This window comes from Erpetoichthys calabaricus, chromosome 1 (genome assembly GCF_900747795.2).
Source record: "Erpetoichthys calabaricus chromosome 1, fErpCal1.3, whole genome shotgun sequence".
NCBI lineage: Eukaryota > Metazoa > Chordata > Cladistia > Polypteriformes > Polypteridae > Erpetoichthys > Erpetoichthys calabaricus.
In genome coordinates, this window is record NC_041394.2 from 348,272,186 (window position 1) to 348,284,219 (window position 12,034).

General features: G+C 38.9%; 2 protein-coding genes across 2 annotated transcripts in view; one reads left to right on the plus strand and one right to left on the minus strand.

The window, feature by feature from the left end:
* The window catches only part of LOC114644701 (zinc finger protein 721-like), a 250,513-nt gene that overhangs the window by 159,010 nt on the left and 79,469 nt on the right, over window positions 1-12,034 (plus strand). The window lies entirely within an intron of this gene.
* LOC114669270 (zinc finger protein 883-like) overlaps window positions 1-12,034 on the minus strand; it is a 68,092-nt gene that overhangs the window by 45,150 nt on the left and 10,908 nt on the right. The window contains exons 2-4 of the mRNA XM_051927866.1: window positions 7,084-7,544; window positions 5,906-5,989; window positions 1,984-3,080 (exon numbers count right to left, since the gene is read on the minus strand). Of these exons, the coding sequence (XP_051783826.1) occupies window positions 1,984-3,080; window positions 5,906-5,989; window positions 7,084-7,513 (1,611 nt within the window). The 5' untranslated portion in view covers window positions 7,514-7,544. The remainder of the gene's footprint in view (window positions 1-1,983; window positions 3,081-5,905; window positions 5,990-7,083; window positions 7,545-12,034) is intronic.

The window sequence follows — 12,034 nt, forward strand, 5'->3', positions numbered from 1 at the left end:
TGAATTTCTATTGAATGTAAACTGTTTTTACTTTCAATCTGATGTTCCTCCATCCCTTCACTTCTCATTTTATTGTTAGAATTTCACTGTTTGAGAAGGAATGCTTGTGAGGACATTCCACTTCTGAGTAACATTTCTCTGGTTGATTCTGTTCATATTCAAGTGTCTATTTCTGATTTTCCAATAAGTAAAATTAACTTTTACTAGGGGGCTGTGCCCCCTGCTCGCTTCACTTGAAACACCCCCACCCCTCCACCCCCAGGGCATGCTGCACGCAGCCTTTTCGTGTCTCTGTCGCTCGCGTCACACTAAGGAGATGCAGTCGGATCAGCTGCTGTCTTGCTGCTGCTGCCAAACTGCGTTCTGCTTGTCACGCTGCGTGTCCATCATTTAAAAGCCTGTGCAGCAGCTGTCCTTTTGTCTCACGGGACATTAAAGTGTCTTTGAGAAAATCACATATCGTCTCCATCCAAGCCTTCCAAGATTTTTTTTTTTTATAATATAGAGATATGCAATGCTGCGGCAATACTTTTACGTTAACATAAACATGGTCATTCCTTCCTGTGCTATTTCTCCTTTTTCTGTTCATCGGAAATATTCTAAATTCTCTTCAGTAATTTGTTTTCTTTCCTTAAGTATTCCACTTAAATATCCTAAATATGCAGTAGATTTCATATCTAATTTGGAAATCAAAATTACATTTCGGAACTGCATCGTGCAAAAGCCCTCACAGGATATCGCTCAGGACCAGTAGTGTAGAGGTTGTAGTTCATGGTTTCCTCTTCATCTTCACTTGATCACTGGACTGTGTCTACTACTCTTGTGTAGTCTTGTTTGTTCATTTGTGATGGGACCGTTGTGTATTCTTTTATGGTTCTGAATATCTGTCTTTTTCAGAACAGCAGTAAGGCTTCTCCCCAGGACTAATTTCTCCAAATGTTCTTGGCATGCTTACTATCAAAACAGGAAAGAACCTCACCATTGACTCAGGGTCATATAGGTGTACAGCTTTTTTTCTTAGTTCCTTAACCTATTGTTCTTTGTGACACTTATTTGTGCAATTCAGATGGAGTTACGGTAATCAGTATGATGTCATGATGGGCCTGAAAGTTTCCATTTAATAGTCCTGTTGATCCTAGCGAAACAATGTGCCTTTTTTTTTTTGTCCCACAGTTAGCATATGTCAGATTGCATTTCCTGGTACTTTATTTTGCCTCTCCAGTCTCATAACTGATTAGTCCCTAGAAACTGATACTCCAAGCTTTATTAGTCTGTTTCTCCTTGACAGTTATTGGTGTTTTATGCTGCAGTCCATTGGGGAAACAACTTGAGCTCAAAAAATGATGCCTGAAGAAACTTCTCAGGACAGCCTGTTCTATCACAAAGTGAATCCTGGACCCAGCGGAAGCTGTTGTGGAAAAAGAGGATGGTGGCAAATTTGAACGCCATCATGAAAAATCCCCTGAATCTCCTCCACTCAGTCTACTAGGGGGTGTGCTAAGAAACGCTTCTGGGTTTCTTTTCTGCTCACTGCTCTCAGGCATTTCAAATTTTCCTCCTGATCTGCTTGTGAAGTTCATTTTGAAACATCAGCAAAATATACATTTACTTACTTTTATATTTTTATTTATTGATAGGTTTATGGGCTACTCTTAGTTGTCCTTCCGAGTCTGTACCCTTGATTTATTTCATGTTTCTACAGGTGTTGTAAGAATCTGAATTTCCTCTTGGCATTAATGAAGTTCACCTAATCTAACATCTGTTGGTATGTGTGTGTCCCAAGTCACCAACAACTCATTTTAAATTATGTGGTCTGGAATGTGGTCCCAGTGTCTTTCTCTTGCAAGTAAGTTGTATTTCTTAAAGAGTTTCCAGCAAATTGGCCCGGCCACTTTGCCTCACACCCACCTACAAGTGGAGTAACTGCTTTTAGCTCTGTTTGACAGAACAACCACTTATCAGTCATGCAATTTTTAGCTGTCTCTCTCCTGTGTGAATTCTTTGGTGCTTCTTAAAATTGCTCGCATTCGAAAATCGCTTGCCACATTCAGAACAACAATAAGGCTTTTCACCTGTGTGAATTCTTACGTGGCTCTGAAGATTCATCTTTTGCGAAAACTGCTTTCCACATTCAGAACAGCAATAAGGTTTTTCTCCTGTGTGAATTCTTTGGTGGATCTGAAGATTCTTCTTATGCAAAAACTGCTTGCCACATTCAAAACAACAATAGGGCTTTTCACCTGTATGGATTCTTTGGTGGCTCTGAAGATTGATCTTTTTTGAAAACTGCTTCCCACATTCAGAACAGCAATAAGGCTTTTCTCCTGTGTGAATTCTTTGGTGGCTCTGAAGATCACTCTTTAAAAGAAAATGCTTGCCACATTCAGAACAGCGATAAGGCTTCACTCCTGTGTGAATTCTTTGGTGGATCTGAAGATTGTTCTTTTGGGAAAACCACTTGCCACATTCAGAACAGCAATAAGGCTTTTCTCCTGTGTGAACGGTTTGGTGTCTTTGAAGATTCTTCTTTTGCAAAAATTGTTTGCCACATTCATTGCAACAATAAGGCTTCTCTTTTGTGTGAATTCTTTTGTGCCTTGAAAGGACAATCTTGTTTTTTAATTGTTTGCCACATTCAGGACAGCTATATGACTTCTCTCTTGTGTGAATTATTTTGTGCCTTGAAATTGCAATCTTATTATTTAATTGTTTACCACATTCAGGACAGCAATAAGACATCTCTCCTATGTGAATTCTTTTGTGCCTCGAAAGGTCACTTTTGGTTGAGAATTGTTTGCCACATTCACAACAACAAAAAGGTTTCTCTCCTGTGTGAATTCTTCTGTGCCTTGAAAGGTCACTTTTGTATGATAATTGTTTGCCACATTCAGGACAGCGATAAGGCTTCTCTCCTGTGTGTGTTCTTCTGTGCCTTGAAAGGTCACTTTTGTACGATAATTGTTTGCCACATTCCGGACAGCAATAAGGCTTCTCTCCCATATGAATTCTTTTGTGCCTTGAAAGGGAACTCCGGCTTGATAATTGTTTGCCACATTCAGAACAGCAGTGAGGTTTGTCTCCTGTATGAAATTTAAAAGAAAAATAAATAAATGAAAGCTTATTCTCAGTCTACGTCCATATTATTCACATTAAGTCACAACATTGAATAAATACTGGATGAAATTATGAACAACCTTTTGTAAGAATAAACAACTGCAAAACTTACGTTGGAAAAGAAAAGCCATTCAACCTGATCATTTCCCCTTTTGTATTATGACTTAGCACACAAGCACAATCACTGGAGACAAAATAGATGAAATAAGTAAACTAAACAGATCACACGTGAGAGACCCAATTGACAAGATATTTAGTTACGTTTTGTTAACTATATTACAGAACTGCATCATCATTTTGTCTTCATACTTTTAAAATTTTCAAAATAATCTTGCTCCTATTTGATTAACGGTGGTGAAATATGATATTCTTCAGTTTCATTGGTAAAACAGACCACCATGCCAAACATGTGAAATACACTTTTCATAATCGAAATATGCCTTGAACTTTTCCCACACTTAGACCAAAGACAAAATGTATATCAAATTTGCTTATTTACATCGTCAAAGCAAAACAGAGGAATGAACAAAGTGTTATATTGATGTATTGTGGGAAAAATACCTGAAGATGAGAGACATTGGATTAGTGCAGTTATTTGTGTCTGCTCTGGATGGGGAGTGGCAGTGGAAATAAGGACTGGACAGCTTTGCAACACATTGGTGACATTCATACTCTGAATTACAATGTTAATGGATGCATAATGTCATCATTTATTTATGGCAATGACAGTGACCAGCCATGATACAGGAGAAGCCAATCTGGAGATGACCAGAAGCTTTCACTACCCACTTATATCATCCACCCAATTCAACTCTCTGCACCAAGAGGTGATCAGTTGACAGCTCAGCACCTACCTTTACCCAAATGTCCAGAACATTTGGCATCAGTGTAGACAACACAACCACAGTTAATCACTGACCACTGGCCCAAGGTATTCTGGTACCAATTTGACTCATGACAAACTTTGTGATCAAACATGCATTTCTTAGAGACAATCCATGACCAGAATAGAAATCCAATTACAATTCACCAGTTGCTCTCAAACCATGCAGGAAATTCACTGAACACAAGAAGATGAAATAAGTAAACTAAGCAGATCATGTGTGGGAGACCCAGATGACATAATATTGTGTTACATTTTGTTAAATGCATCACAGAACTGCATCATCATTTTGTCTCATACTTTTAAAATATTATTCAAAATTATATCTTGTTCTTATCTTATTGGATTAACAGAGGATAGAACAGACCACCATACCAAACTTGTGAAATGCACCTTTCATAATCAGAATGTGCCTTAAACTTTACCCACATTTAGACCAAAGCCAACATGTACAGTATATCAAAATGGCTTATTTACATCATCAAAGCAAAACAGAGGAATGAAGAAAGTGTTATATTAATGTACAGTGGGAGAAAAATCTGAAGATGACAGACATTAGATTATTGCAGTTATTTGTGTCTGATCATGCAGTGGAAATAAGGACCAGTCAGCTATGTGACTCACTGGTGACATTTATATTCTTCCTTACAATGTTAATAAATGGGCAGTGTCATGATGTATTTATACTAATCACACTGTCCAGCTATGATAAAGGAAAGATCATCTATGATGAACTCATTCTGAACAGAAGCTTTAACAACCCATTAGGGTTGTCACCTGAGTCAACTCCACACTAAGGGATGATCAGTTGACAGCTCAGCACCTCTCTTTACCCAAAGCTCCAGAACGTATGGTCTCAGAATAGACAACTCAACCACAGATAATCAGTGACCACTGGCTCAAAGTATTCTGGTACCAGTTTGACTCAGGACAAACTTTGTGATCAAACAAGTATTTCTTACGAGACAACCTATGAACAGAACAGAAGTCCAATTACAATTCACCAGTTGCTCTCAAACCATGCAGGTCATTCCTCCCAGTCTCTCCATGGTTCTCAATCGATCCCCACAAGCCTGTTGAAGTCTCCCACATGTTCATCCAGCAGATGATATGCTTTCTCGGAACTGAATCCAAAGGCTCTGAAAAGGCCAAATACTCTGAACACACACACAGATGAACCGTCTCCTCTATGGAACATGAAATCTCATTGAGATGACTTTTTACTCCACTCAAAGAAACCCAAACTGTAGGCACCCTGCCAAGGTTCGAGTAAATGTGAGATCACCCTTGATCAAGAATTTGGTGAATACTCTTATTGGTGAGTCCAACTATTTCTAAATTTTAAATTCTGTACAGACATTAGGCTGTTTTTCTTCACACAGTGAACCACAGAAACATGGAATGAATTACAAAGTAGTGTAGTAGACAGTAGGACTTTAGGGACCTTCAAAACTTGACTTGAGGATATTTTGGAAGAATTAAGTGGATAGGACTGGTGAGTTGTGCTGGGCTGAATGGCCTGTTTTCATCGAGGCTGTTCTAATGTTCTATCCCAAACCTCCATGAATCTTTCCTTCAAATAATTCCATCTGTCCCAGTCAAATCCTTCTAATGACCACTGCAAATTCTTTGCCCCGTGAATTTTTTTCCTTCATCTATAATTTATGACAATTACTGCAGAGCCACTTACTTATTTTTTTTTACTAACATATTTGAATTACGTACACATTTCTCTGCCAGGGAGCCAACAGACATGGCTGGGTAACTGTGACACAATTTTATAATAAACAGTACGTGAAAACAACAAATCCTCAACTCACATTTAAAGGAATGTCACAGCGGTGGTCCAGAGTGCTCACATAGGGAGTTATATAATTAACATAGAAAAGCGAGTCATTTTCAACTCACCTTCCATTTTACTTCTTTCAGTCCACTGTCCTCCTTTGGAATCCTCTGGAGTTGTCGCTTGTGACCCCCTGCTCGCTGATCCAGCTGTAAAGGGAAAAAAAATGACAATTATATTATGCATAAGGAGAGCACATGCTACCAAGTATGCCCTATCTGTGAGCATTTTTACTGAGCTTTTTACAATAGAAAAATGAAACAGCAAAATATAATCACAATGCTTTAATATTCAATATAAACAAATATATGATGTAAAGATGTGATGTAAAAGAAGTTTCCTGTCTTGGTAAATAAGTCCAGAGTAAAAGTACATACTGACATTACATGTGGACAAATGATTAAGCATACCATATTTTACTGCTTCTTCTGTTGTTACTTTTCATCTTGGCAAAACTGCCAGGCCTTTCTTACTTAGAAGCTTAAACCAATATTAAAAATAATACAAAACATAATATATTACCCCACAATTGCTTGCTGTTATCAAGGAAACACTGAATACAACATTTTATCAAGAAATATGACAGAAAAATGTCAAGGTAGTGGAAACTTAGCAGACATTGGGAGATAAAACAAGACAATGAGCTGAAACAAAGGAAGAAATCAACAATAGGGAAGCGTAATCAGAAGGAAACTGGTGCTCTGGAACTGCCAAATCAGAGTCCGTTGGAAAGCATGGATGGGCTAAAATTCAAAGCTGACCATCAGATGCAAGATATGTCTGGTGGAGGTGATTGCTGCTAAAGGAGGTCAACTAGTTAGTAGAGACGGGGGTCACAGACTAGAGTTAAAGTGTTTAAGACAGAAGTAGTCCAAATGTTTGTTTGTTTATGACAACTGTGTTAGTCTTTTTTAGGACTTAAGTGAAAATCCGACCATATTTTTAAAGACGAATTAACACAGAAATTCAGGGTATTCCAAAGGGTTCACAAACTTCCTTGCAAACTGTACTGTCGTTTACCACTCTTTTACCAAGGACAAGGCTGACAGTTTTGCATAAAATAACTATAATGGAACAGCAAATTGCTAAACTGTCACAGATGGACTTTCACACTACATTAAACACACAATAAAACTCATCAGTTACACTATACATCTAGGTTTCTCTTAAAAAGCACAAGACTGCCTTATCAGGCCCATAACCCCTAACCCTAAAATGTGCACCTTTTTAATTTTTCACTTACTTTTTCTAGATTTCTCTGAAAGCAGCAGCTGATCATTCTGAGTTGTAAAAGATGAATTGTCTTCCTTCCCCTTTGTGTCAGACTGTAAAAATTCAGACTTCATATCGATAGAGGACTCTGGAGATGAAGAGTGTCTTCTTTGACAAGAAGCGAACGTGGCCACTGCATCACCGTGATGTCCATAATGAAGGTCGTCTTCCTTGACACTCTCTATATTTTTATGGATGTCAGTTGCACTGCTGACAGACTTCTCTCCATCCTCTTCTTTAATGCCCACTGACCCCAATTCACAGTCCTCTTCCTTAATGAGAAGACTCTCATATTTAGGGTGGAAACACTCCCATTCACAGTCCTCCTCCTCCTTAACATTTACGATCCTTTCCTCCATGATATGTATGTCAGCCTCACATGTCTCCTCTTTTATATCCATCTAAACATTACATTAAATGGAAGCTTTTTATCTGTGGAAAAACACAGAATTTAATACCATCAAAAATGCATCATTCAGATCTAAAGACATTTGACTTTCATTTTACAGTTAACTCTCAGTTAAAGTTTATGTCAAGTCAGATACTTCATATCAATTTGACAGCAACTGATCACTCTTCATATCAAATAGTTAGGAGTTAAACAAATTTGGGAGTAGAGTGAAGGTCTAACATGCTGGAAGAAGACCATCTTGTAAAGTGGTGGGTTAGCAGTATTCACTACTAGAACTAAATAAACAATGTTGTTGGAGTCTGAGAATTGTGTTATGAATTATGTTGAGGAATGTTTACACAAGTAAGGCATCATGATCATGTTAACAAACACATGCATGTCCAAAAGCTGCAGATGAAAAACAGGAACAAAACTTGCTGGAATACACGTCTTGTAACAAGAAAAAAAACAGAGGGGAAATGATGGGTTTGCTAGCTTAGGATGGCATTCATAATAATAATAATAATAATACATTTTATTTATATAGCGCCTTTCCCATGCTCAAGGCACTTACAGAATAAATAAAGAACGGCAGAATATACAGTATATAGCATTGTACAAACCAGATAAATAAATAAAGAAGATTAACACAGTAAATTCTAAAAAAAAAAAAAAAAAAAAAAAAAAGAAAACATAATTGATGATCTAGCACAAGGGTAGGCAACGTCGGTCCTGGAGTGCCACAGTATGTGCAGGTTTTTGTTCCAACCCAGTTCCTTAACGAGAACTCAATTATTGCCGATGAAGCACATATTGCTTAAGTGACATTTTAATGCTTCATTTTAGTGGTCTCGCTTGTTAAGGTTCTCCAACCTTAATTGCTTATTTCAATCTTAAACTGCTGCATTCAGTGTTTTAATTGCTCCTTATTAGCAATAAGATGTAAAACAGGGGTAGGCAATGTCGGTCCTGGTGAGCCGCAGTGGCTACAGGTTTTCATTCCAACCCAATTGCTTAATTAGAAACCAATCATTGCCAATCTCAGACCTTATTTAATTTTATGGCTTGTTAGTCTGTGCAATGTAAGGCTTTTATATCGTAGATTTTTTTCCTTTCCAAGGATATCATCCAAATGATTTGAAGCCTAAAACAGATCATTTTCAGTCTGTCACATTTTTCTATTAAGTGTTTTATTAAATCAAACCGTGCATGATGAACACACACAGATGTAATTGGAAAAAAGCTAGCTGGAGAACTGCTGGCTGCTTTGTCTTTTACATCTTTTTGCTAATAAGGAGCAATTAAAACACTGAATGCAGCAGTTTAAGATTGAAATAAGCAATTAAGGTTGGAGAACCTTAACAAGCGAGACCACTAAAATGAAGCATTAAAATGTCACTTAAGCAATATGTGCTTCATCAGCAATAATTGAGTTCTCGTTAAGGAACTGGGTTGGAACAAAAACCTGCACATACTGTGGCTCACCAGGACCGACGTTGCCTACCCCTGGTCTAGCACACACACATACAGGTTACATGAACATCTTGACAGAGAAGTAAACTGAGAGAAGGGTAATAAAGTCAAGTAGAGCTAAAAGCCTTCCTGAACAGATGAGTTTTGAGTTGTTTTTTAAAAGAATTCATGGAGTCAGCTGACCTGATTAATTTTGGTAGGTCATTCCAGAGTCTGGGCGCTATACAGCTGAAGGCCCTGTCACCCATGGAGTGTAGATTAGTGAGGGGCACAACAAGATTACCAGAATCAGAGGACCTTAGTGGGCGGGCAGGCACATAGTGATGGAGAAGGTCACTGATGTAGTTTGGTGCGAGGTTATTTAAAGCTTTGTAGGTTATTAGTAGGATTTTATATTCGATTCTGTAGGACACAGGGAGCCAGTGAAGACGGAGCAGGATGGGTGTGATGTGCTCGCTGCTGCTGGTTCGAGTAAGGACTCTTGCAGCTGAGTTTTGAATAAGCTGGAGCTGTGATATAAGATTAGAAGGGGCACCTGCCAGTAGGGAATTACAATAATCGATGCGGGATGTGATAAAAGCATGGACAAGTTTCTCAGCATTAGAGAAGGAGAGGAAGGAGCGAACACGGGATATGTTACGGAGGTGAAAGTAAGAAAGTTTCTTAATGTGATTTATGTGGCCGGAATAAGAGAGGGAGGAATCAAAAATGACACCAAGATTTTTTACAGTAGAGGCAGGTCTGATGAGATCACTGCCAAGATGGACTGGGAAGGAGCTCATTTTATTAAGTTGCATTTTAGTCCCAATTTGCAAGAGTTCAGTTTTATTGCAATTTAATTTTAAAGAGTTCTGCTCCATCCAGGTTTTAATTTCACTAAGGCAGGTTGTGAGCTGAGAAAGCTCTGATGAAGTTCCACTTTTAACATTGAAGTAGAGCTGAGTATCATCTGCATAAAAATGATAACCCAATCCATAACTACGGATAATATGGCCAAGGGGAAGCATATAAATACAGAAAAGCAGAGGACCGAGGACAGAGCCCTGAGGGACTCCTTGTGTGACTGGCGCTGAGCTGGATCTGCTGTTGCCAAGACTAACAAACTCTTGCCTATCAGTCAGATAGGACTTGAACCACTGGAGGGCAGTGCCAGAGATACCCAGCATGTTCTCCATTCTGGACAGTAGGATGTCATGTCTAACAGTGTCAAATGCTGCACTGAGGTCTAACAGAATTAATATGCTAGTTTGTCCAGAGTCTGCTGCCATAAGCAAATCATTGGTTACCCGTAGCAGAGCAGTTTCACAGCTGTGCCGCGCCCTGAAACCAGACTGAAAGGGTCCATCAAATTATTAGAGGTTAGGTAATTGGTGAGTTGGGAAGCTACAACACGCTCAAGAACTTTTGACAGGAAAGGTAAATGGGAAATAGGCCGGAAATTGATAAGATTGTCAGCATCAAGGCCAGACTTTTTTAACATTGGGGTTACAGAAGCAATTTTAAAAGTAAGCGGCACAGAGCCAGTGTCAAGGGATGAGTTTATTATTGTTGTAACAGTCGGGATTATGGCATGAAGGCAGGATTTAAGTAGTGTGGTGGGGATGGGGTCCAGTACACAAGTAGTCGGCCTCATCTTACAAAGCAGGTTATTAACAAACGCAGAAGTGACTGGTGAGAACTTAGAGAAGGAGCTGGATGGAGTGGGAAAACAGGGAGAGATATAAACAGATGATGTATTTATGTTAGTTGAATTATTTAGATCTTTAATTTTGTTATGGAAAAAGTGGAGGAATTCCTCACAGACTTCAGTAGAAGAGGTAGTTGGACCAGATGCGGGTTCGAGTAGTTTATTAACTACAGAGAACAAAACTCTTAGGTTATCATAAGCTCTTTGGTGGTCAGAGAAAGCCTGGATGTGCACGGTGAGGCCAGTCTTACGTGACATTCTCTCAAGGCGTCGGCCAGCTGCTTTCATAGATTGCAATTCTGAGTTATACCAAGGAGCTGAGCGTTTAAAGGAAACCTCCTTATGTTTTAAAGGAGCTCTTTTATCTAATGCTGAGTGAAGGGCTGAGTTATAGGGGTCAACAAAACTATCTAGTGTTGGTGGAATAAGTGCAGACAGTAAAAGATCAGAAATGGATCCAGAAAGGATAGAGGGACAGATATTTTTAAGGTTTCTGTAAGAAATTTGTCGTTTACAGGTAAGAGGTGGGAGAGGTAATGAGACGGTGAAAAATACTGCTTTATGGTCAGAGAGTCCCAAATCAGTGCTGTAAATGTTGGCAACAGATAGTCCAGAAGTGCAGATCAGGTCCAATATATGACCGCCAGAATGGGTTGGAAAATCAACATGTTGTGTCAAGTCAAAACAGTCCAGTAAGGACAGGAATTCATTTCTCAGTTTAGATGTGGGGGTGTCAATATGGATGTTGAAATCACCAAGAAAGATAATTCTCTGAGAGTAAGAGCTTAGGTGGGTCAAAAGTTCAATCAGATCGGATAAGAAGGATGCATTGTATTTTGGGGGACGATAAAGAACAATGAGTGAGACAGGACCTGATTCCGTTATTAGTTTAAGAGCCAGGCACTCAAAAGACAATGGGCAGTCAATTGGGATTCTTTTAGCGTTTAAGTCTTCTCTGATAATTACTGCAAGCCCACCGCCTTGTCTTGAGCTGCGAGGCTCCGAATGGAAAGTGAAACCAATTGGAGTCGCCTCTGTGAGACATACAAATTCGTTTGGTTTTTGCCAAGTCTCCGTTAAACACAGAATATCAAGTTTGGTGTCAGTGATGAGTTCTGACAACACCAATGCTTTGCCATTAAGAGATCTCGAGTTAAATAGTGCAATATTACATAATGAGGCTTCTTTCTGCACAGAGCCGCAATCAGGGTTTATTTCCACATAATGCAAATTTGGCACACAGACAATTCTATTTCCAGGGTCATGAGAAGGACGGCGTATTCCTGAGCAAATTCCTGCATCATTGAAGATGACCACCTTTGATTTTTGGTGCTAAGTTACACAAAGACCATTGCCTCGTAAATGACTAAA